The sequence below is a fragment of the Zophobas morio genome, unplaced genomic scaffold (assembly GCF_036711695.1).
Source record: "Zophobas morio isolate AGI-343-1 ecotype UQ-CSIRO unplaced genomic scaffold, CSIRO_AGI_Zmor_V1 ptg000021l, whole genome shotgun sequence".
Classification (NCBI taxonomy): Eukaryota; Metazoa; Arthropoda; class Insecta; order Coleoptera; family Tenebrionidae; genus Zophobas; species Zophobas morio.
In genome coordinates, this window is record NW_026972126.1 from 13711988 (window position 1) to 13738703 (window position 26716).

The 26716-nt window shown below is 32.4% G+C and overlaps 3 protein-coding genes across 7 annotated transcripts in view; all 3 read left to right on the forward strand.

Moving 5' to 3' along the window:
- The first annotated feature begins 409 nt into the window (after positions 1 to 409).
- On the forward strand, positions 410 to 18867 carry LOC135133220 (serine-enriched protein). 4 transcript variants are annotated; one of them, XM_064061541.1, is made up of 9 exons: positions 410 to 604; positions 899 to 1129; positions 9440 to 9550; positions 9675 to 9710; positions 10188 to 10305; positions 10856 to 11013; positions 11103 to 11250; positions 11306 to 11472; positions 16866 to 18867. In XM_064061541.1, the coding sequence occupies exons 2-9, from the start codon at positions 899 to 901 to the stop codon at positions 17040 to 17042; spliced, it is 1146 nt and encodes a 381-aa protein (XP_063917611.1). In that variant the 5' UTR covers positions 410 to 604; the 3' UTR covers positions 17043 to 18867. The 4 variants fall into 4 exon arrangements, with proteins under 4 accessions (XP_063917611.1, XP_063917614.1, XP_063917612.1 ...); XM_064061544.1 differs by having other exon boundaries at positions 16870 to 17015; XM_064061542.1 differs by lacking the exon at positions 9675 to 9710.
- Positions 18868 to 19026: 159 nt separating this feature from the next.
- Ptpmeg (Protein tyrosine phosphatase Meg) overlaps positions 19027 to 26716 on the forward strand; it is a 30071-nt gene continuing 22381 nt past the window's right edge. For both annotated transcript variants that reach the window (XM_064061530.1, XM_064061531.1), the window contains exons 1-4: positions 19027 to 19284; positions 19381 to 19708; positions 19758 to 19974; positions 20031 to 20151. In XM_064061530.1, coding sequence (XP_063917600.1) covers positions 19415 to 19708; positions 19758 to 19974; positions 20031 to 20151 — 632 coding nt within the window. In that variant the 5' untranslated portion in view covers positions 19027 to 19284; positions 19381 to 19414. The remainder of the gene's footprint in view (positions 19285 to 19380; positions 19709 to 19757; positions 19975 to 20030; positions 20152 to 26716) is intronic.
- LOC135133223 (uncharacterized) lies at positions 22520 to 23598 on the forward strand. The gene is made up of 2 exons (XM_064061550.1): positions 22520 to 22766; positions 22824 to 23598. The coding sequence occupies exons 1-2, from the start codon at positions 22647 to 22649 to the stop codon at positions 23088 to 23090; spliced, it is 387 nt and encodes a 128-aa protein (XP_063917620.1). The 5' UTR covers positions 22520 to 22646; the 3' UTR covers positions 23091 to 23598.

Here is a 26716-nt window from a genome sequence, read left to right on the forward strand (position 1 = left end):
TAAAATTTTAAATAGGGACCAAATGGAAAGACTCACGCAAAGCTAAGTCATAGTAATCGATACAATTTTTTCCATTGATACACCAATTTTAATTAATAAAGTAATTAAAAAAAAACGAAAATGGTGCGAATTGTATCAGTTGATAAAGTTTTTAATTTGTTATAATTTTCGTAAAATATGTACGAAAAAATGTATTTTTGTCCGTGTTGATTATAAATAACTGTTTCTAAATAATTCAAACCGTCGGCTTTTGCTTTATTTCAAAAATAGTACATTTCAATTAAAAACAATATGCCACCATATGCAAATTAATCATTCCGTCCAGTGCTCAAATGATTATCCAGCCTAATGGAATAATCGTTTGCCACACACAGATCGTTACTCCAGCACATGCGCTTCTTTTCCCCGTTTTCCCATATTCGCTGTCGACCAAGCACGGCAAAATGCCGCTCAATCTCAACGAAGATGTGTTTTGAAAAAAACGTCATCGAATCCGCACAGTTTGGTGGCCACTCGCACCAAATCTAAGCACAAACACCTCGCTTAGCTGTAAATTTGTGTTCGTTTCGTTTTCCTCGAGGATTTTCTAAAATCTATTCAACAGGTAAGCTATTGATTTTCTTGTTTATGTGGAAGCAAAGACTCTTGGACTTGTTGATTGCCGCGAGCTCGAGGAGGCCCGCTCTGTCAATATTTAAATGCCGTGCAAATAAATTACGAGCGCTTTTCGCTCATTTTCACGTCGGTTATTTATAGCCGATGGTCGATTTGGCTGTTTATCGCACCTCGGTGCGTCAGATGGGAAGTTGCTTCCACAAGTGAGTGAGGCAACTTCCGGGTTTCCCATGGGCTGGGGCCGCGAGTGTGGCAGTCGTGCTGGAAGTGCTGGCTTTTGCAGATGCCGGAAAGCTTGCTTTTACCCGCGAGTTACATCGTGATGGCGGAAGCCGAACCGGACCTAAGCACCTTCGAGAACAAGACCGGCCTGGCCGAGGACATGAAGTTTCTTGCTTCCATGCCGGAGCTGTGTGACGTCACATTTCTTGTGGGAGACACCAGGGAACCAGTGTGTGCCGTCAAGGCTGTGCTTGCCGCCAGGTCCAGGGTGTTCCACAAGATGCTGTACCAGGTAATCGACGTTTTTGTACCGCTGGAATATCACCCTGTTCTATACCTAACAACACTGATTTTTTAAATCAAACATTTTGTATATATCTAGTTACAAAATAATTATTTTAATTTTAATTATTTGAAAGCTGTAATTAATTCAGCAAGATAAATATACTAATGTTTTTATACTTTTCTATCACGCTACGAATTGAATCAATTTCCTGAATACCGCTTGACCTACTTGAAAAGTTTTGCCTAATGTATTTAAAATGTTTACTTTCGGCTAAATAAAAAAAAATTACGACTATTTAATTTAATATTTTTTCGAAATTATCATGCCCTAAGCTAGCTAACCCTTCAAAACACTGATGACGTCATTTCACACTTTTGTTAAGTAAATTTCACTTGAAATTAATAGCGCGGTATGTCTACAATTATGAACCTAGATAACAGATTTCTTTCAAATTTTGATAAGGTTCTGAGACTGAATTAATGATCTTACAACATTGACAAATATATTATTTACTTATGGCAATGGAAAAGTTAATAAGGGCATATCAAAACTTATGAAATAAATTGTTTTTTATTTGATTTTTATCAACAACGTTAAATTCCGTGAAATTCTGAGTATAAAGCGCCGTTGTAATGAACGTTAGATTGTAGTTATAGTTCAAAATTTTATATTCATACCCACCGAAAAGCTTATGACGTCATCTTTTTCGATTTTTCAATTTTTCGATTTTTTAAATTGTACATTTATCCAGTTCTCGATTTCTCGTTTTTTGATTTTCCGTTTTTTCGATTTTTTTAAATTCTCATTTTTCGATTTTCAAAGTTCCGTTTTAACCATTTTTTCATGCTTCGATTTCCCGATTTTAAAATTTTTTAGTATTCTATTTTTTCGTTTTGTGAATTTTCGATTTCTTGACCTCTTGATTTTTCGATTTTTAAAATTTTTAAATTTCTCGATTTTCCATAAGTTCAACATTTTATTTTTGGAATTTTTTTCAATTTGTTTTTTTTTTAGTTTTTCAATTTTTAGAAATTTTCTTCAAGGTTCTTCGATTGGTAGATTTCTCTATTTCTCGATTTCTTGATTTTTCGGTTATTTAAATTTTAGATTTTTCGCTTTTTTAATGATTCCATCTTTGGATTTTTCTCCTTTTCGGTTTTCGATTTTCCAGTTTTTGGATTTTTCAGTTTTGTTGAAATGAATGTTACATTGAAGTCACACGTCAAAATTTTATATTTATATCCACCGAAAAGCTTGTGGCGTCATCTTTTTCGATTTTTCAATTTTTCAATTTTACGATATTTCGATTTCTGTATCTTTCCACTTCTCGGTTTTTAAATGTTTGTGTTTGTAAATTTTTTTATTGTTCAATTTTTCAATTTTTCTTTTTCTAAATTTTTCGATGTTCCAATTTTTCAATTTTTTGACTTTCCAGCTTTTCAATTTTTCGATTTTCCGAATTTTCGATGTTTTGATTTTTCCATTTTTCGACTTCTTGATTACTCGAATAATCGATTTTTTGACTTTAAGATTTTTAGATTTTTTGATCAACTCAATTCCCGGCTTCTCGTCTTTTCGATGTTTCTATTTTCCAGTTTTTCAATTCTTCCATTTTTCGATTTTGAAGTTTTTCAATTTTTCGATTTTTCTTGTTTTTGATTTTACAGTTTTTCAATTTTTTTAAACCTTTGATTTATCGATTTTTAAATGTTTCTTTTGTTTTGGTTTTTTAGATTTTCTGAAATTTTTAATTTATCGATTTTTGGACTTTTCAACTTTTCAATTTTTCTATTTTGATTTCTCGATATTTCGATGTTTCGGTTTTAGAATTTTTCAATTTTTTTTTCGGTTTACCGGTTTAACAACATTTTTAGGTATTTCAGTTTTCGTGTCGATTTTTCGATTCCTGGATTTCTCGATCTTTTACTTTTTCGATTTTTCAAATTTCGAATTTTTGAATTTTAGATTTTTCGATTTTTCAATTTCTCGATTTCTCAATTTTTCGCTTTATGAAATATTAAATTTTTCGATATTTTAACTTTTCGATGTTTTAAATGTTAGATAAGTATTTCGATATTTTAATTTTTACATTTTCTTGATGTTTCGATTTCTCGTTCTTTCAATTCTTCGACTTTCCGGTTTTTAAATATTTTGATTTTTCAATTTTTCCTTTTTTAAATCTTTCGATATTTCATTTCTTTCAAATTTAAAAATTTTTCAGTTTTTAATTTTTCCGCTTTTCGATTTTTGGACTTTTCGATTTTTCCACTATTCGACTTCTCGATTGTTCGTCTTTTGGATATCCCGATTTTTTGATGTTTCGATTTCTCGGTACTTCAATTGTTCAATTTTTCAATTTTTGGACTTCTCAGCTTTTCAATTTTTCGATTTTCTAAATTTTCGTTTGATTTTTCAATTTTTCAATTTCCCGATTTTCGACATTTTAATTTTTGGGATTTTTCGATTTCTTGCTTTTTCAGTTTTTCTATTTTTCAATTTTTCGATGTTTTAGATTGTACATTTATCCAGTTCTCGTTTTATCGTTGTTTTGATTTTTCATTTTTTCGATGTTTTAAATTGCGCATTTTTCAATTTTCAATTTTTAAATTACTAATTTCTCGACATCTTGGTTTTTGGATTTTTGAAATTTTTCAATGTTTCCATTTTTCAAGTTTTTAATTTCTAAATAGTTGAACATTTTATTTTGGGTATTTTTTCAGTTTCTGGATTTTTCAGTTTATCAATTTTTCGTTCTATCGTTCTAACTTGTATTGTAGTAACATGGTTTTAGTGTTTACAAACTGTTTGAAATAAAAAAAAAAAAATCAGCAACGTTAAATTCCATAAAATTCTGAATACAAAGTGCCGTTGAAATGAACGTTACATTGAAGTCACACATCAAAATTTTATATTCATATCCACCGAAAAACTTGTGACGTCATCTTTTTCGATTTCTCGATCTTTCGATTTTTCCACTTCTCGATTTTTAAATTATTGTGTTTGTAATTTTCTTGATTTTTTTTATTTTTCAATTTTTCTTTATTTAATTTTTTCGATTTTCCAATTTTTCAATTTTTTGACTTTTCAGCTTTTTAATTTTTCCGATTTTCCGAATTTTCGATGTTTTGATTTTTCAATTTTTCGGTTTCCCAATTTTTTGACATTTTAGATTTCTTGCTTTTTCAATTTTTCTGTTCTTCAATTTTTCGATTTTATCCAGTTCTCGATTTCTGGTTTTTTGATTTCTTGTTTATACGATATTTTAAATTTCATGTTTTTCGGTTTTTAGTTTTCTGATTTTACGATTTTTCATGTTTCGATTTCCCGATTTTATTATTTTTTTTTGTTTCTTTGAATTTTCGATTTCTCTATCCTTCGATTTTTCTACTTCTCGATTTTTAAATTTTTGTGTTCGTAAATTTTATGATTGTTCAATTTTTCAATTCTGCTTTTTCTAAAATTTTCGGTTTTTTAATTTTCCAATTTTTTGACTTCAGCTTTTCAATTTTTCGATTTTCCGAATTTTCGATGTTTTGATTTTTCAATTTTTGGGTTTCCCAATTTTTTGACATTTTAGATTTCTTGCTTTTTCAATTTTTCTGTTCTTCAATTTTTCGATTTTATCCAGTTCTCGATTTCTCGTTTTTGATTTCTTGTTTTTCCGATTTTTTAAATTTCATATTTTTCGGTTTTTAGTTTTCCGATTTTACGATTTTTCATGTTTGGATTTGCCGATTTAAATTTTTTTTTTAATTTCTAATTTTTAGTTTTTTTGAATTTTCGATTTCTCGACATCTTAATTTTTCGATTTTTAAAAATTTTCAATTTCTGGATTTTTCAGGTTTTCTATTGCCCACAAGTTCAATATTTTATTTTGGGATTTTTTTTTCAATTTCTGGATTTTTCAGTTTTTCAAATTTTCGAACTTTCCTTCAAGATTCTTCGGTTTATAGATGTCTCTATTTTTCGATTTCTTTATTTTTCGATCTTTCGATTTTTCATCTTATCGGCTTTCGATTTTTCGGTTTTACAATTTTTCGATTTTTAAATTTTTAGATATTTCAGTTTTTCTGTTTTTCAGGTTTTCGATATATTATATGTATTTATACCGTATACTGGACTTCTTAGTAAAATATTTATTCGTCCCCAAAAAGAAATTGATGACGTCACCTCTAAATATTGTTCTAACTTGTACTGTAGTAACATAGTTTTAGTGTTTACAAATTGTTATTTGGAATTAAAAAAAAAAATCCAACAACGTTAAATTCCGTGAAATTCTGAGTGCAAAGTGCCGTTGAACTTACATTTCAAAATTTTACATTTATACCCACCGAAAAGCTTGTGACGTAATTTTTTCGATATTTCAATTTTTTATTTTTTGATATTTCGATTACTCGGTCTTTCGATTTCTCGGTTTTTAAATTTTTTGATTGTTCAATTTTTCAATTTTTTCTTTTTAAATTTTTCGATTTTTCAATTTTTCATTTTTTCGGCTTTCAGCTTTCCAATTTTTCCATTTCGGCAATGTTCGAGGTCTTGATTTTCCAGTTTTTTGAGATTTATTGATTTTTCAATTTTTCAATTTTTCAGTTTTCTATTCTTCAATTTTTCAATTTTGGATTTATCCAGTTCTCGATTTCTCGTTTTTTGATTTTTAAAATTTCACATTTTTCGATTTTCAATTTTACGATTTTAGTATTTTCTCATATTTCGATTTTCTGCTTTTAAAATTTTTCAGTTATCAATGTACACATATATATACTGTATACTGGACTTTGTAGTAAAACATATTTATCGTCCCCCTAAAGAAATTAATGACGTCACCTATAAACATCGTTTGGATTTAAAAAAATTTTCATCAACGTTAAATTCCGTCAAATTCTGGGTTGTAATGAACGTTGTGACGGCATCGTTTTCATTTTTCAATTTTTAGATTTTATGATTTCTCGATTTTTCGATTTTTCGACTTCTCGACTTTTCGATTTCTCGATTTTTTCTTTTTCCGGTTTCTTGTTGTTCCAATTCTCCAATTTTTCGACTTTTCGGCTTTTCAAATTTTCGATTTTCCAAATTTTTAATTTATCGAATAATATTAAAATTTTCGATATTTCAATTTTCCCATTTTTTGAAATTTCGAGTTTTCGACTTCTCGGTTTTTAAATTTTTCAATTTCTAATTTTTTTGTTTAATTTTTCAATTTTTCCTTTTTTAAATTTTTGGTGTTTTAATTTTTCAATTTTTCGAGCCTTCAGCTTTTCAAATTTTCGTTTTTCTGAATTTCCAGTATTTTCATTTTTCAATTTTTCATTTTCCCAATTTTTCGACATTTTAATCCTTTGGGATTTTTCGATTTTTTATTTTTTCAATTTTTCTTTTCTTGAATTTTTCGATTTTTATATTTCACATTTTTCGATTTTCAAATTTCCCATTTAACGATATTTCATGTTTCAATTTCCCGATTTTTATTTTTTCTAATTTTCGATTTTTCGATTTTGAAAGTTTTTCAATTTCTCTGTAATGTCTGTCATATGTCTGTAGATTTTTATTAGACATACAGATATAGATAATCTCCGAAACTACTGGACCCATTGTTGTCAAATTTTATATGTACAGGGTGAATCACTAAGCGCGCGTTTTTCGATATCTTATTAATTATTAGAAATAAAAAAAAAGTCAAATACCAAAATTGAACGGTTCTTTGAGGACTATACTCAAAAAATATTTTTAACCATATAGTGTTCTGTTTTCAAGGCGCAATACACAACTTGGTTTTTTTAAAGAAAAGACTGTGTATTTTTACATATTTTAACTGACTTCTTCATAGGCTTTACAACCACAATTAAATTAACATGCGACGTTGCCACGTTATTCCAATTTTCTTGAATCTTTTTAGCATTTCACAAAAAATCACTGTAGAATTATTTTTAAAATCTGTGTTACAACATTTTGTAGAGAGATAAAGAAAAGTGCGCGCTTTGTTGTGCTATAAATGAGATTAAATTTCTGTATACAGAGTGTTCAGAAAAATGTTTTAATGATTATAATTTTCAAATATCGATAATTCGGTTTTTTCGAATAGAACACCCTATATTTTATTATTGCATCTTATTCTATTTTTTTTCTATTTATTTTTAGCTGAGTATTTTCTATATTTAAAGCTGAAATATCGATATTTAAAAATTTTCAAATTCTAATTTTTTTTTTAAACATCTATATATTAAAATTTCATTTAGTTTATACCACAATAAAGCGTGTACCTTTATTTAATCTTCCACAAAGATTGTTAGACAAACTTTAAAAAAATCAAAAAATTTCAAGAAAATTAGAATAACGTAGTAACATCGCATCAGATTTTCAAAAATCCCGCTTAATGACTGTATATTAGGAATATCATCTCAAAATTTTCATATAATAAATATCATTTAAATAAAATAACTCCTATACTTGTGCTTTATGAATCCGCTTTAAATTAAAATCGTCTGGTGGCGTGTCCTGCTCGTAACGCGAAGGTCATAGGTTCGATTACCTTATGCGGATTTTTCCCCTTTCACCCTGATTAGTGTTGATATTTAATTTACAGGGGTTACGATGAAAAAAATAAAATTTCCTAAAATCTAATTTTATAATTTTTCGAAGAACTGGGATTTGTTGGGCTGTACTTTAGGGGCGCTACACAATAATAGCTCAATATAACTCATAATTCACAAGAGCGCTTTGGTGTAATTAATTCAGCAGGGCAAACATTCCCTGTTTTTATATTTTTCTGTCACGCTATGAATTGAATCAATTTATGAATACCGCTTTGATCTGGTTCTGAAATGTTTTACATAGGGGAGCGCGGAACTGACCGGACTTCTTTTTTAGTGAGCATTTGACAGATAATCTTCGAAACTACCGGAGGGGTTGTCGTCAAATTTTGTACGTATATTAAGAATATCATGTAGATTGTATATGATAAAATGCTAACCAAAATTTGGCTAATCAGCCTCACCAGCAATTTGATGACTTCCGCTCTTTATATTTCATAATTAACATTATATAAATTTTATGCAACAATATATTGTGGTTTACGAATCTATCTTGAATTTGTTTATTATTATTATATATATCACGCCCATGGTAAGACGTTAACCAGTTAATCATAGTTTGTCTATCCATGCATTTCAAAGCACTGATGACGTCATCTCAAACTTTTGTCAAGAAGAATCCACTTGAAATTTGTAGCGCGATATTTCAACAATAGTGTCAATAAACTTTGTTGAATTAAATTGCATATACGAGTATAATTTTTTTACAACATAGATAATCGATTTCATTCCAAGTTTGATAAGGCTTTAATATTGGTTTAAAGATTGTACAAATATTGGCTAACATTGATTTATTTGTTGCAGCGGAAAAGTAGATGACGTGTCAAATAAGATTATTGGTAAAATGGTCCAGCTAATTTAGACAGAACTTCTCTTGCCCCTTATAATAACTTTCATCACTTAAAATAAAGATATCTCTGGACTATTTAAGTACAAGCAAATGAGCATGATATCGAATCGTGTAAATAACACTATCGTAGAATTAGACTATTAAGCACGTACAGATAACCAGCATCAGAGTAAGGATTTGTGTTAAAAGAAAATGAAATTTGATTAATTTTGTGGGGTTGTTAGACACAAATATATATAGAATAGATGACTGTTTGTCATGATTAATAAACTCGGATTTTCTCTGGTTATGTGAAAATTGTTATAAAATGTTTCATGTTTTCAGGAAACGATTAAATTGTCATCCCATGAATCATATCGCCTTTATGGTGAAATGTAAATAACGCAGAAACCATTTCCACACTTCATGACCACGACCAGGGAGCTTAATCTGTCCCTCAGTTCTTTGTATTCTAAAACACCCAACCGTATAATGGAAACTAACGGAAATCGTCTCCTTTTCAAAATCTGAGACGATTTAGTTAGTTTAGAAACGGAAACTAACACAGCAAAAAATGAACTTATTTGAGACTGTATATGTTAGAAATATTTTCTTCTTGACTTGTAAACATAATTCAAGGTCAAACAGCTGACATATATGAGAAACATGAATAAACTAGTTTTTTCTTAATAAATACTCTATCAAATGTAGTACAACGCAAATCAGCTGATAAAAATAAACCACAATTTCCTCAAATATTTGCGTTCACAATTTTTATGCAGCAATTTCCTGGTGACGTAATTAATGAATGATGTAAATTTTATTGTTGCAGTAGATTTTAAAAAACAGTAACAATTACAAATCAACCGTTTTTGTTTTTTAACAGAAAACTGTTCGCAGGCCCCCAGCCCCCAGCGCAAGAAGGAGCCCCCACCACGCGAAAACAAACTCCGCCTCTTCCTCAAGAGATCCTCCGAACCGCTTCTAAACCTGCAGAACGCGTCCCAACAGGTACTCACCTTTGACTTAACTCACTCACTTTAACTAAGCTGTATAAAGCTAGAAATAAGTGCTATTTAGTCGTATCAAAAATGCTTACAAAATTTGCAATATTTAACTCGTGGTTTGTATATAGAGAGGGTTCACCCAGCAGCTGGCCCCTATCCAAGAGGTAATCCAACAACACTTCCTCTTCCAAATCTCTCCGATTGTTGCCTGACTGCCTGATTTTCTTTGAGTCAAAGAGCACCCATCCAATTTGCTTAATAATGTCGTAGGCACATTTAGTGACTAGAAATTTTGGCATGAATAGAGTAAAATTTAGACGAATCAGAGAGTTTAGCAGTAAAGTAGAAGATACGTGCATGTTTAACTCGATTTAGAAGCAACCATTTACACGGATTTGAACATACATACAGTTGTTATATTGTATCGATACAGGTGTTGAAGTAGGATGACGATAATGTTGGTGGTACACACTTTTCTGTCGTTCTCATCACGCAGTTACCTCTTTCATCACATTTCTTTTTGTGTACAGTCCAGTTTGGTATTACTACAGTGAACAGTGCAGTTATCATCATATTGTGCATGTTTTGCCACCACCAAGTCACTGCTTGTACAAGATTAAGACGTGTATTTCTCTGTTTAGCCGCCATCACAACAACATCAAACTTTGATCATTGAAGAATTCGAACCGGACGTTTTCAGACAGTTGATTGAGTATATTCATACAGGGTGTGTCACTCTTCAACCACGTACATTACTGGGTGAGTTTCTCAGTCATAGTAAAAATAGTAACTACATATCAAGAACTGAAAATTAAATTTGGCTTTTCGTTCTAAATTTAAAACTATGATTCTTTTAAGGCTTGTATTTCTGCTCCTATGACATAAGTGGTATACGATCTAAGTTTAATTTTAAACCTAGTGTCGTGTCCAATACGGCGTAAAACTCACTACATTTTGTTTAACCCTGAATTTCACAATCAACCTAAAGGTCATTTAAATTTAGAGTGGCTTTAATTCATTTTTAGAACCACACATTTCCACATCAGACGCTCTGTTTTAATTTTAAAGAACTTTAAAATGAACGTGAAAGTGACACTATTACTATTTTAGCAGAAAAAAACTAACATTTATACAAAACCCGATGTGTATTGGTTAGTTTGAAAAATGGTGTCACTGCATTGGCTATGACGTCACTTCGTGGACGTTTTGTTGGTTGCATACAAATTTAGAAAAGCCAAAGGATACTATTGTTACTATTTAACGGAATGACTGTTTGGTGACAATTTGTTTATTTATTTTCTTGTGGTAGGTGTGATGAATGCAGCAGATTATTACGGGTTAGACGAACTCAGAAGAGCTTGCGCTGGTTTCGTTCAGTGTTGCATAAACGTCGACACAGTATGTGCTCTTTTGGCCTCAGCTGAACGCTACATTCAGTATAAATGCACCAAAACACTCGTTCAAAAAGTAAGTTTTCGACACTTGACACATACACTTTCCAAAAATAAGCAACTGATCCCGAAATTCGTAAATAATGCCTTTAATTTTGGCGAAAGGTTTTAGAATTTGTTGACGAACACGGCAACGAGGTTCTCAATTTGGGTTCTTTTACACTTCTACCCCAGCATGTTGTCAGACTGATTTTGGCTAGAGATGAACTCCACGCTGACGAATTTACGAAATTTCAAGCGGCACTTATGTGGGGTAAGTTGTTTCCAGCGATTCTGCACACGTAAATACCAACGCTGCGTATTTGTAGGTAAAAAATATTGTGATAACAACCCCAGTACTAGTTTGAAGGACGTTATAGGTAACTTCTTAGAGTACATTCAGTTCCATAAGATACCAGCAAATGTTCTTATGCGGGAAATACACCCCTTAGGCTTGGTGCCCTACAACATAATTATGAATGCGCTAGCATATCAGGTGCAGTACCCAAAATTTAGGTTTTTATGCGGCATATGCAGCTTTATCGGATTATTTACTTATTTCGTTTCACTTGTTGCGTTGGTGGGATCTAATTATTTGCACCATTTGCCAATTTGCACAGTACGTATTCACACCCCCTGAATTAACCTAGGTTGTGTGGGCGGCGTTCTATCTGAAGCGAGGACAAGTTTTCAGCAGCTGAGTTACAGTTTCAAACTAATTTCTTATTCAGTGGAAATCTGGTGGATGCGCCGGGAGAAGGTTTTGATCAAAATGTGTGACTTTCTAATACTGTATCTATTTTGTTATGCCTTTGGGTTTTACCTACAAGAAATCCGTGCTGCTACAGTATTACTTTATGGTACTGGATCAAAAGTATTAGATCATTTTCTGTTTATTGTCTATAGAGCTTTTTTCTTTTTTACTATCACAAAGTCATATTTGTTGCAGATTCCTTCAAAGCTAAGAGTGCTTACCGCTGATAAACAATTGTTAATCAGGGTTAACATAAACTTTTAAAAGGAACTATTATGTTTACCTGCTAGGTTTTAATATATCTGGAAATTAATACCATTATAAGGGCATGCAAGAATTCTACCTCGCCATACTAAACTAACTGAGTATCCGATTTAAAAATTTATCCATAGAACTAGAAAAGATGATGTTTTTAAGTCAAAAATGACACCTTCCTACATATTGATTACTCCATACTGATCGGATCAGGTACCCGTCCTGAAAATTTGTTCATAAAACTAGAAAGCTTCAAGGAATCCAGTGCTTTAAACCACAATGCGGATTCTTGTGCCTTTTTGGAATTATATCTAATTAAATTTGAAAAAGGCTGCTCTAACTCAAAAATGACATCTTCCTAGATATTGGTCAGTCCATACTAAACAGATCAAGTATGAGATCTGAAAATTTTTTCATAGAATTAGAAAGCTTCAAAAATCGAATTCTTCAAACCCCAATACGTATTATTGTCCCTTGTTGGAGTTATGTCCCGTTAAATTTGAAAAAATTACATCCTTTCTGTATACTTATTTATCTCTACATTCTAAATCGATCCAGTATTTATTAAGATACAGAAAAAAGGAAAAGTTAGGCAATCTTTTTGAAGTTTATTCCTGAAAGAGTCCATGAAGTTATTCCTACAAAATCCGTATTGTTTTTAAATGTGTAGGTATACTGAATTTAAAAAGAACGCCTAAAGTATGAAATTTAAAACACAAAAATTTTACAAACTCTTTTCACTATTTTCAGTTGATTTTTAAATTATTAAAGTTCATGAGATTCTGTCAGGTTGGTAACCTATTCAAAATTTTATGATGGCATACTTGATTGTCAAAATGATATTAATGACAGCTGCCCTCGTCTCAACCAATCAACATATTTGTTAGACATGCCTATGTCAAAATTGACTATTGTGAACTGACGTACTAGCCAATAATTCAGAACTGCCAACCCAAAAATTTGCTTCAATCATTATTAGTCTAACCTAACTTAACTAAAGATTTAAAAAAATAGGAATATTATTTATTTACTCCCGAGTGAGCAATAAAAACACAAAGGCAGTTCTTAATTTTTGAAGATTTGTCTTTGATGAAATTTTCGTTTGTAAGATTAAGGTCAATTTGAAGGTTTAAGTTTAAAATGCTTTCGGTTCAACAAAAAATATTTTTACTGGAAACAGACAAATCTCCAAAATTCCACGGCTGCCTTTGATCGTGTTTTTTTACTTATCTCTCGGTTTGTTATATGCCACATGATCGAAAAAGAGATCGTGTATGTTGGCAACACCAAAGCATTACTCGTTGCGTCGGTCAAATAACTGTCAAATAAAGTCTTAAATAGTAATGCCAACATTATTATGTTAAAAATAAATCTCATAGAGAATTTTTTTTTCGATGATACGGTGCAACATTTTCAGAATTTGTAAAAAATTTTATATTCACATTATTTAATTTAGACAACAACAAAATTTTTTGATATAAATAGTTCCTATTGACAGGTTCGTTGGTGCGTCCGTTCTTGGATTATAGAAAAATTAGAACTACCTATACATTGTCATATAAGTCGATAAAGAAAGAGTAAAGTAATAACTAGTAAAGCGTGTAAAGAGGTATAAGGTAACCGAAGAAAAATGTTGCCACTTCAGTGGGAATCGAACCCGACACCCCCCGCTTGCCGGGCAAATGCCGGTTAGGTATCCTGACTACTAAACCACGAGGCCACTTATCTTTCTTCGCTTACTACTATCTGTGTCGCCATAGAGTTATTAAAGATTATCAAGTTCAAGTGCCTGTCCTTTTTTTTTTATTTTATTTCCGTAAGTTTTTATGAAAATTTGTTTTTTTCCGATAACTTACAACTAATGAATACATTATCCTCTATTTGTAATACGTAATATGTACATGCGCCTATGATGATATGATTTTCCTCCCACCTTAAAGTTAGGTTATGAAATATGTCACGGGTGGGTTTTATAGGCCGTTAACAGATGACGCCATTATAAAATTAAAATATCTTGGCTTTTTCTAACGACAACTTTAACTATTCTTATTAAAACTGGTATAATTTTCAAAATAAGGGTTTGTCTTTATGGATGGTCAATTAAAACATTGTAAATCTATAAAGAACAAAAAAAAAACGTGTTGTAAAATATAAAAACAAACCGATTTTTTTTAAACCGTTTTCTTACATCTCTAAACCTGACTACGTAAAAAATGTTGCAACGTTTCTATGCCCGCGGTTATTTTGGTCTGTTCATCTTCATTTTTTTGTGATAAAAGATAAAACACAATGTGCTAATAAATGATTTATATCTAGTGGGTTTCGAGATGTTAAAAAACCCTTTTTTCTGAAATGAGTTTTTTTTATTGTTTTAAAACGTGCTATTTTGGTGTTTTCTGTTGTTATTATAAGTATTTAGCAGTTTTAATAACATAAGCAGTTAAAATATACTCTTTTCCGTAAACTAACAGGTATTTACTATTTAATATAGTAGCGCCTTTTTTGGGTTTAAATTTGAATGGTTTGAAAGACAACGAAGACTTCAATAACATGCTATCAACATTATAATATCAAAATTTTGAATACAGGTTAGAATAAATAATTTTGTTGATATGTTTTATGGTACAGTTTAACATTTTTATTTTATGCTTATTCATTAAAGATATTTATCAAAAATAAATTTATTTGATTATTTGTGTACTAGTCTAAAATTTCAGAATTTCTGCTCTTTTTAACTAAAACTAACATCAGTCATATCAAACATTTGAAGGAGGTAATAAAAAATAGAGTGCGTCGACCCAGGGACGCACGGATGAAGTTTAAACTCTGGTGTCGGTGTCGGTGTTGGTGTCGAACTCGACATCCTATTCCGGCGCGCTTCGTATACGTGTTCTATAATACGAAAAGAAAGGAATTAAAACTCCAAAAAGAATAAAACAAAAAAAACCGTTTTAAAACAATTAGAACAAACAGTTTTTCATTCACTAACATCTCTAAGTTGGGTATGAAATCCATTTACTAATGTGACGCTTCGTCTGAATTTTTCCTAAATTAATTAATCTGTCACTTAGTTTTCAAATTTTAACGTTTATATATTTTTTTAATTACAAAGGATATGGAAAAATTGAATACTTAATTTCTATAGTTAAAAAACTGTATTTTTCCGAAACCGAATTTTTTTTTGTCAAGTTGTCTTCGCGGCCCTCTGATGTATATAAGTTATTTATTAATGCTCTGTATATTAAAGAAAAGAGTTGTGGATGCAGTCTTTGGATTATAAGGGGTGTTCAATTGAAAAATCACTCAGAGTAGGCGTTGGAATTTTGTCTAACACAAACAAAAACGGCATGTCTGTTCTTATAACATCCACTTGACAGAAACATAACCTGTTATATGTTTTACGTTATAAGAAAAGACATGCCGTGTGTCAAATGATATTCCAACACCTACACTGAGTGATTTTTCAATTGAACGCCCGTTATAAAAATAATACAAATTCGGCGCCATATTCAGGGGAAAAATGACGCGAAATTTAATGTTAATGTACGATGGATTAAGATAATTTACACTAGATGGTTTAATTTAATCTGGAAACTTTTGTTAATGAGTAAAAGAGAGAAATGGAAAATAGATAAGAGGAATGTAGAGACGCAAAAATAAAAAATAATGAAGGTACCAAGAGAAAGGACATAAAACAAAAAATAATTTTAGGTAACTCTTCATACTTGTTCCCAAAAATTACAGATTATTCGGAAATAAAATAATTCTCTTTTAATGATGCTTTTTTTAATCAATCACAAACTTCTAAGGGGTGAAAATAAATTTATGTTTATGATCAAAGAAAACTGAGCAAAAAAGTTCAGTGTAACATAATATGTTGATGTTATCGCCAATAGTAGTAAAAATAAAAGCTTTCAGAAATTAGATGAATTCCTAAGCTCCAAATGCAAAGTCTTTTTTTTTCAATGGCGTTTAGTTAAATTTTTTGGTGGTTTACTATTCATCGATTAAAACAGTGTTGTCTAATTTTGCTACATCGAAAGCAATATTTTTGTCATTTTGATATATAGGTGTGTAAAAAAACAGCTTAAGTCTTCCGCTCATCTATCTCCATTTATCACTTTCTTTTTCCATTAGCATCTTTCTTTTTTGCAATAACCGTTTCTGTATTGTGATATCCTGTATTTGCTTATCAACTCGATAGGTTTTCAGTGGGTTAACATTATCTTCGTCATTTTCCTGTTCAAAGAGCTCAAATTTTGACTTATGTTTTCTTAAAATTTTCATAAACATAATCTCTGATAAGTTACCTAATACCATCTATCCTAATTTGATTCTCTTCTTATTGCTGATTCTTGTTTTCCATATTTGAGTTTGAGATGGTTCTTAGCTATATTTGATGGCAATCACTTCAGTCAGTTCAAGATCACCAGCCCATGTCAAGCGAAGGTGGGGATAGAGCGTCGACCGTCGCAGCGAACCTTAACCAAATTCAAACTTTGTAAGGGTTAATCCTCAGTTCTGTTCTATCAATGTTATTTGTAATTCTGCTTTGTCTTTGACTAAAAGAGGGACACCGTATGAGTATCTGAGCCAGTTTAAACCAGTTTTGGCCCCTTGAAACAATCAGTCAAAGAATAATAACATGAAAACTAAAGTCAAAAAAATTCCATTTCTTTAGTACTTTCACAAACTCATTTAAATTTAAAAATGAGTGTTGTTATTTCAAAAACCCTTATTTGGTTGTTTAAAATTTGCCCCCGTGGCCGCAGCTGCTGAAAATCGCCCGCTTCAGGTAGGACGTCCGCCGGCTGCATGGCATTCGCTTTGGCTTTGGTCGTCGCAACCCCCCCAAAATGGTCAAGCACTATGTGTTGCAGGCAGACCCGGCAAGTATCGACCCCGGAAAGCTGTCACCCAATCGAGTAAGAAGACAAGCCCAGGGTAGGTCGATGTCCGTGCAGAGCTCTCTGGACCCGTACGGTTCCAACACGACGCTGAGCAGCAGCGGCTCCAGCGAGCTGGCTTCTTCGGACGGCAAGCATTCTTCCAACTAACATACGGCCACTGTCGCGCCGCAACCGCAACCGCCCCCTCCGCCGCCCCCTCGGTCGCCCTCCCCCTCCCCGCACCATTTCCCGCACCCGCCCACGGTGACGGTGTCGTCGTCGTCGCCGTCCTCCACGCCGCAATCCTCCCCCGCGCACACCTTCACCTTCACCATCGTGCTCAAGAAGGTCACCCCTAAGGAGTAAGGTCTTAGGTTTATCGTTGCCAAAGAGTCGGTGTACCTAGATTTAGCAATATCTAAGCTGAAGAGTTAGTTTGATCTTGTGATATCCGGTCGTAACAGACAATCCTATGCACTTGTTCCAACAGGACTTGCATGAAGATATTCGTTGTTGAAGTTATCCATATCAGATATTTGTTGATTATTTTTTGAGTAACGTCTTACCTCTCATACCTTTGGTCAAAATTCCACACCAAGAGTACCTAGACATCCCAGTGTTGAGGCGCAACAGTGGCTTGAATTTTGTTCGAAATATTGTTTTTGTGTTATTTGTAAGACAGAGCTTATGTATGTGTTAAGATATTGTTGTATTGTAAAAAAAGTATTTATCAGACAGTTGACGAAATTTACTGGTGGCGGTTAGCATGGTTAAGGTCATATTTTCTCAGGCCTTATTTACCTCAGACAAATACTTACCTTGCAACCGACAACAGAGAACATCTATAATTCATCTGTTAAAAACAAGAACACGAACTACCACAGCCTCTGTGGTAATTCGTGCTCTTTTCTTAGCGTTAAAATGCCATTATTTATAATAATATATACAAAATAAATGAAACAATTAAACAGCCAAACGAAAAGCAATGTAAACCACGTGCAATATTTAATTTGTGTTGTATGAAATTGTTTGTAACGGTATTTACGCTGTGTTGCAGCTATATGTAAAGTAAAGGAACCATTTTCAAAGTCAGTTAGTTTTTTGGCGCATTTTCTGCAGTTGGTAACACCAGACGAAAAATTGGTGTGTTAATGTTACTCCTGTTGGCACTAAATTAACAATTATCGTTAAAAATGGTCCCTTTAAAAATGTCTCATTGTGTTCAAACACCCTTGTACCATATTAAACAGTGAAATTTTGCTCTTGATCAACAATTTATCAAAAGCTTGATAAATATGTTTGTTTTAATTATGTCGCCTACGCATTTTGCGAACAAAAATAATTACATATTAAAAGTTATCGTAACATTCAACATCAGTTTTATTGTTCTTTGTTGTTTGATTTGTATTCTTTTTCTACCTTTGTCAATATTATTATGCAGCAATACGCGCTAATACTAAGACTATGCAGTGTACAAGTTAGTCACAGATTCTGCCAAAAATATTTCAATGTGGTATTTAAGCATTCATAAGCGATAAAATTGGAATGTGAGAGATAAATCAGAATTCTAGCGACCTTGTTACCATTTAACTGTGGATCTATACACTATATTCGTTTAATTTAGTTGCCAATGAGTTATGACTTCTGACACATACAGTTTGAACCTTGAAATACTAAAATTTACATTGTGCCCTTCAGAATTCATAACAGTGGATGCAATATAGAAACGACTTTATTAAAAGTGCAGTGAAATATATGTTGGAAATTTTGTTATATGTTATTATGTTATGCAGCCTTATTTAATCATTCTTAGATGTCGGTTATAAACTGGATGTTGTTAATAGAAGATAAACATAATAATAAAATAACAAAAAATGTAATGCATGTTAAAATAAAAAGATTGGAAGGCATCTTTCAACTCGTTAAAATGTTTTGACCAAATAATCAATTGTATATGTGGGCTAAGATGTTATAAATATATTTATTTACTTAAGGTTTTTTGATTTTTTCAATAACACTCCAGAATCCTGTTTAACGTATGAATTTAAGTGGCTACTTATGGTTATCGTTGTTTAGTATTCGTTGGTTCACTCTATATATTTCTAAATTTAAACTTTGCCGCCATCGAGTGACAGATGCCAGCATCCGTAGATGCCGCTGGTCGCGTCGATTATAAAATCCTCGCAAAAAACCTGCCATTGACGTATCAATAATCAAATAATGAATGAAATTATAAAATTGTGATAACAGCGTTTTGTGATAACACTCGCTTTCCTTGTGATGCATCGAATTCGTGCCAAATTCGACCGTATTTGTTGAGACGAAGATGACAGTTGAGCCAAATCGTAGTTAACCATGATGTGACAGTGCAATCAAAACGAAGTTTTCTTCTTACTCTTATTTTTTTTAGGTAATAGCTCATTGTTTTCCTTATCACTTCCTGGCTGTTTATCACCTACTTGCCTATCAAATTAGCTGTAATGTGGAATACCCGCTTTCATTCTAGTTCTCCGTAATGCTGGGACTAACAGTTTTCGAAAATGGACATAGTGGAAAGCGTATCAAAAAGGACGTTTAGTGGTTCCAGTGGCACTTATAATGTACAAGCGTTAGAGCTGGCAGCGGCACGGGAACGTAATAAATTGAAGGGGTTTAATGTCATTGTGCATTTCCTCGATGAAACTGTGCAGGAATTTACCGTTGACAAGAGGAGCAAGGGAAGCTTCATCATGGAGCAAGTTTATCAGCATTTAGAGCTTGTGGAGAAGGACTACTTCGGGCTACAGTATTCAGACAATGGGTGCGTTCCTAATGTCAACAAACCGGAACTTATGGTATGAGAGTCACATTTGTGTAATCAAAGCAACTAATTTTTGTTTGCAGCGTTGGTTAGATCCGTCCAAGCTAATCAAGAAGCAGCTAAACAACTGCCAGTATCCATTATATTTTAGAGTTAAGTTTTATGTGTCCGATCCAAGTAAATTACAAGAAGAGTATACACGTTATCAATTTTGTCTACAAATCCGTCGAGATATTTTAGAAGGAAGATTAGTTTTAGCTCCTAGCACTGCCATTCTTTTAGCTAGTTACACGGTTCAAGGTGAGAAGTTGCCTTCGTGATTATTATTACTTGTTTTATTAATTTTGGGGTTTTAGCTGAGTTAGGTGATTATCAGCCTGAAGAACATGGGCCCAATTATTTATCAAATTTACAACTTATCCCAGGACAATCAGAAGATATGGAGAGAAAAATCGCCGAACTTCATAAGCTACACAAGTATGTATCAAATGTCAATATATTATTATCAGACACTAGAAATAGGCGTGGAAAAATGAATGTTCAATGTCAGTCATTTTTGTGTAATTTCATTTCTTATCAGTTTATTTACAGTTCCCTTGTATGTACTTCTTTGAAGTTTACAATTTTTATGTTTTTAAATATTTATTAAGATAACATTTTTTCATGTTTGATGTATGGATAAGGTCAAAGATCTAATTTAAATTGCGTTTTTCGAAAAATTCATCTCTGTATTGCGTTATCAATAACAACTTTTTTTAAAATCAGAATGTCCATATGCAATTATATTTATTATCCCGTTTGTGTCATAGTACCTAATTAAATCAGATGACGTGAAACCACACTGATACGAATAGGAAAGTTTAAAACACCAACGTTTTCCGTCGTTGGTTTCCTGTTGCAGTGACGGAAATTTTATTAAAGCGGAAAAATGGAATAAAGTAAATACAGATTAATGCTTACTTCCGTAATGATATCTAAATGACGTAGTAAATTAGGGTGATTTTCCAAATGACTAGTTGGACTAGACGTGGGAAATACACTTTGAGGTTCTTCCGGTTCCGTCTGTCTGTCTGTCTGTCTGTCTGTCTGGTGTCTGTATCCATTTTTATTACATAAGTAATCTCCGAGCCTGCTGGACCGATTGTTGTCAAATTTTGTATTTATATTACCAATATCATGTAGATGGTTAAACGCTGACTAAAATTTGAATGACGTCATCTCCAAAATTTATAATAAAAAGTTTTTGTTTTAATTGTATAGAATAAGATACTCCTGCACTTGTGTGTGAATCCGTGTCGAATTTTCACCCTAGACATTCAGAATTTTTGGAAAAAATTTAAAACTGAATAACAATATTTTGCAATATAACTTTGAAACTGCAAATCCGAGTGCCCTGAAATCTTGCAAATATTTTAAGGTTATCGTAATCATGGTAAATCGCAAAATTTATTCGCTAACCCCCTTCCAAAAAATTGATGACGTGATCTCAAAATTTTACCGAATAAATCCTATCCAAATTGTGCAAAATATGATTAGTCTATATAGTCTTATACAGGGTGGCTTATTAAAGGGCTATCATAAAAAATAAAATTCGCAAAATCAAATCTTACAACTTTTTGAAAAAGCTGGATTTGTTGTACTTTCCTTCAGGGGCGAGGGAAGTTCTGTAAAAGTAACCTTCGACCAATTCTTAATGTTGTAGGCAGTAGTCTGAAGCTAATTATAAATTTATTATGATACATATTTTGTCCATATAAACGCAGTTTTTTTATATATATGATATGTGTAGTAAAAACATGTTCCTATTTCTCTAATATTTACATAATTGATAAGATTATCTTTAAAACTGATGGATTGTTAAATCTTCAACTTTAAGTTGAAAGAATTCGTCATGATATAATCTATCATTAATACCTCTGTAATACTCTTATCTACTTAGTGGCCGAAACAGCGGCTCAAATTCTAGAGGTCGTATTTAAAAAATATCGAACTCTATACAGGGTGTCCCAGAATTCGCGCCATTCCCGTGAATGACATGTTCCCTGTCCCGAACTGTGCCGTAATTCGCAAAAAGAATTGTCCAGGCTTTAACCGTGTGAGAACTGGAAGGCGATTAAGTTGACCAATAGAGAGGCTGCTTTTATATCCGAACGTTTCTATGTTGAAAGTTACCTATGCCAAGAACAAAAAGTCGGGTAATACTAAAGTTGAATGATTTTTTTCCGAATCCCCCTCCGTCAACAAAAGGAAACAGAAGTGTGGTTATAAATTTAATCATTTTGACAATTGTTTGTCATAAACTGTCACGAAGTTCATCACTGACCTGAAGAGACGCTTCTGCGCCAAAGATGACTGATTAATGTACACAGAGACATCAACGTTTACTTTAAGGCAAGTAGCATGGGACAGAAGTTATTCCTGCTGCCATTCTAGTTAAATTGTGTTTAACTGGGCTGTACATGTCATAAGAGAAGCTGTTTCATTTCATCGTAGGCAAATAATACATTTATTACTATTCTACATAGAGTAGCTACCGAAGAGCAGGTATTAGAAGTCATTTTCTTAGAACCCCGTGAATAATCGTCGGCACCCAGACCAACAAGTGTTTCACCGATTGTTACATCGAGCAAGAGAAGATGGATCTTTTCAACCTAGTCGGAAAGGCCGTGCTGGGGCTCCACGGAATGTACGTGTGGGTGCTGAAGAGCAAGTGTTAGAAAACATGGAAGCGGATCCTAGGAGAAGTGTCCTCTATGTAGCGCAAATGAGTGGATGCTCAATCGACCACTCATCGTATCCTTCAAGAGAGAATACTGCATCCTTACCATTACACGAGAGTGCAGCATCTGCGACCAACCGACTACCCGCGACGAGTACATTTTGCTCAATGGTTTTTGCGACAAAATGAACTAAATCCTGATTTTTCACGGCGCATTCTTTTCACCGACGAATGTTCATTTTCCCGAGAAGGAATGTTTAATGCACACAATTGGCACTTCTGGGCACACGAAAATCCACATCTCACTAGGGTGAGAGCGTATCAGGAGCGATTTACTATTAATCTATGGGCTGGAATCATTGGTACCACTGTGGTAAAAATTTTAATGCAACTGATAAAATTATCACTAAACTCCGTTCCTGTTTTTTAGGTGGGGCCGTTTGTGTTACCTGATCGCCTTAATGGGGAAGCATATGCTAATTTTCTACGACTAGAACTTCCGGCGTTGTTGGAAGACGTTCCTTTGAATGTACGGCGGAATATGTGGTTTCAGCACAACGGCGCTCCTCCACATAATTCGATACTTGCACGGCGAACATTGAAAAGAGTCTATCCTCATAGGTGGATTGGGCGTGGCAGTACTATCATCTGGCCTCCTAGATCTCCAGACCTTTCTCCTTTGGACTTTTTTTTTTAATTAAATTAAAAATTACGTATATAGAGAACCCCTAGATACGTTAGAAGAACTGGAAGACTGCACGAAGCCTACGCTACAGTTACTCCTGAGATGTTAAATAATATACAACACAACATAATGCGACGAGCTAGAACTTGCATTGAAGTTAATGGTGATCATTTTGAGCACATTGTTTAATAACGTTACAGTACAACGATTCCGGCCCATAGATTAATAGTATTGCTCTTGATATGCTCTCACGTTAGCTAAATGTGGATTCTCGTTTGCCCAGAAGTGCCAATTGTGCGCATTAAATATTCACATGCTGGTCAAGGAGCCGATGATTGGGAAAAAGACCTGTATATTCGCGCACAGCAGTGGCTGCATAGCGTTTACTTTCTCCATAAATTAACATCATTTCCAAATATTCTTTATACTAGTATGAAGAAGACATCAGTGACTTAGTGATATTGGTAATGATTTGTTTATAGTTTGTATTGTTCTTAAAAAAAAAATGCAACTAAACGATTTTTGTTATAATTTTTATTCGTATCTTTTCTCTCTCTAGGAAAGTACTCGCACCTTTAAAGAAACTGTTTTAAATCATCATGTGCAACATCAATATTATTCTTGAATAAGTCTCCGTTTTCAGTATCTCCCCCACATGATTGACACCACAGCAGATACCTCTGATCTCAATACACCAGAGAAGTGGAGTCTCGTCTCTTTTTCGTTGCTTAGATTAGGTATCAACAACAAAGCTGTTCAGTAAAAATTGATACCTACTCTTTATTGAAAATTATAAGCACCGATTAATCAAAAGCGATATTTATGTTTTAGTACTCTTAATAACGTTCTTTGAATGGACATGTGGTACTCTTTTTTAGAAATAACGATAAACTTAATATCAGGGACACGATGCATAGTGAATTCTGTAAATGTACTAATTTTCATTTAAAAGAACAACACATTATTCACGGGGCTCTAAGAAAATGACTTCTAATACCTGCTCTTCGGTATCTACACTATGTAGAATAGTAATAAATGTATTATTTGCCTACGATGAAATGAAACAGCTTCTCTTATGGCATGTCCAGCCCAGTTAAACACAATTTAACTAGAATGGCAGCAGAAATAACTTCTGTCCCATGCTACTTGCCTTAAACTAAACCTTGATGTCTTTGTGTACATTAACCAGTCATCTTTGGCGCAGAAGCGTCTCTTCAGGTCAGTGATGAACTTCGTGACAGTTTATGACAAACAATTGTCAAAATGATTAAATTTATAACCACACTTCTGTTTCCTTTTGTTGACGGAGGGGGATTCGAAAAAAATTCATTCAACTTTAGTATTACCCGATTTTTTGTTCTTGGCATAGGTAACTTTGAACATAGAAACGTTCGAATATAAAAGCAGCCTCTCTATTGGTCAACTTAATCGTCTTCCAGTTCTCACACGGTTAAAGCCTGGACAATTCTTTTTGCGAATTACGGCACAATTCGGGACAGGGAACATGTCATTCAGGGGAATGGCGCGAATTCTGGGACACCCTGTATAGACACAACGAGGGTTAATCATTCTTTTTTTAACTTTCTTTTTAAATTACGAAAATATAATGCATATTATAGCGTTTTTAAATGCAGTTTAAATCAAAATAAATTGAACACTGACAAGAATAAAATATAACGCTAATTTTCTTCTGAATATTTATTTGTTTCCTAGCATAAGCTTAAAATTTTTGCATAGTAAATGCTATGTAAATTTTATAAAATAACACACCCCTAAACTTGTAGTTTATGAATCTGCTTCGATTTTTTTTTAACTTGGGGGGTTATCGTAAAAAAGTCAAATTCGCGAAGTTAAATTTTATAATTTTACTATACGGGTGAGGAAGATCTATCTAATACCCTAGACCATTTTCTGCATTTTAAGAACAAGTACTACGGATTTTTTAATGATTTTTGATTTTTTTAAATCCGATTTTGGTTCCAACCCAAGAAAATGTGTATGTTGTTATGAGTTAAATTTTATTTTGTCAAATTACATTATTTAAAGTGAGCTCAGCGATTTCTTTATCTTATTATTTTACGATTTCTGGGTTTTAGATTTTTCAGTTCTTCGATTTTTCAGTTCTTCGATTTTTCCATGTTTCAATTTTTCGACGTCTAGATTTTTCAGCTTTTCCAGTTTTCGATTTTCCAATTGTTCAGTGTTTCAATTATTCAGTTTTTTTATTTCCCAATTTTTCCACTGTTCCGTTTGTCGATTTTTCAGTTTTTAAAATTTTTGATTTTTCAATTTCTTGTTTTATCGAGATTTCGACGTTTCGATTATTAAATTGTTCAATTTCCCTATTCTGGAAATTCAATTTTTCACTTTTTCGATGTCTCGATTTTACGACTTTTCAATTTTCCAATTGTTCAATTTTCCAATTGTTCAATTTTCGAGTTTTCTATTTTTTGATTTTTCCATTTTTCTGCAATTTTTCGATTTATGGATTTACGAATTTTTCAGTTTTGGGTTGCTTCAACTTTTCGATTTTTTAAATTTTAGATTTTTCAATTTTCAATTTTTTAATTGTTCGAATATTTTAATTGCTTTTCCAATTTTTTGGAACTTCCGATTTCTCAAACTTTTTATTTTATGATTTCTCGTTTTCAGATTTTTCGGTTTTTCAATTTTCAAATTTTCTGATTTTTCGTAAGCGAAGTAATCGAGTCCGCCGGCCGACTCTCTAGTTTTACGTTTTCTCGATCTTTCATGACACCTACAGTTTCGAAGAAATAGGTCTCCCGTTTCCGTCTGTCTGTCTGCCATCCCGGATTTTTATTAGACAGATTATATCCAAAAGTACTGAACCGATTGTTGTCAAATTTTGTATTTATATTAGGAATATCATGTAGATGGTAAAACACTAACCAAAATTTTTCTAATCATCGCCACCAATAATATGATAATAATGGGTTTTAAATTATTTGAAATAATATAGTCCTACACATGTATTTTATGATTCCGTATTGAGTTTTTACCCGAAACGTCCAGATTTTTGGAAAAACAAATCAAAATTATGACAACATTTTGCGATTTAATTTCGAATCTGCAAAACCGAATGCTTTGAAATGTTAAGCATGGGAAATTTTTGATCAAAATGTATTTGCTCATCCCCCTAAAAAATTAATGACGTCAAATGTTCATTTCCAATATCATAGATCTAGGGAAAAACATACGACTTGTTTTTATGTTTATTATTGTGTGAGCATATTAATTTTACAGATTCTCCAGTTTTCGATTTTATGATTTTTCAATTATTCCATTTTTTGCTTTGTTAGTTCTCCGATTTTACAATTTTTTGAGTTTTAATTTTTTAGTTTTTTAATTTTTCAATTTCGTGTTTTTATTTTTCAGCGAAAGAACACATTTATCTATACTAAAATATGGGAAAATCGGAAAATTATATCATTGAAACAATGAAGAATACAAAAATTTTAAAATGAAAAATCCAAAAATTTCAACATGAAAATCGAAAAACAAAAAATCGAGACACGAAAAATTGAAAAATTGTAAAAAAATGGAAAAATTAAAAATAAAATTGCAAAATCGAATAATTGAAAGATTGGAAGAACGAAAAAATAAAAAATACCGAAATT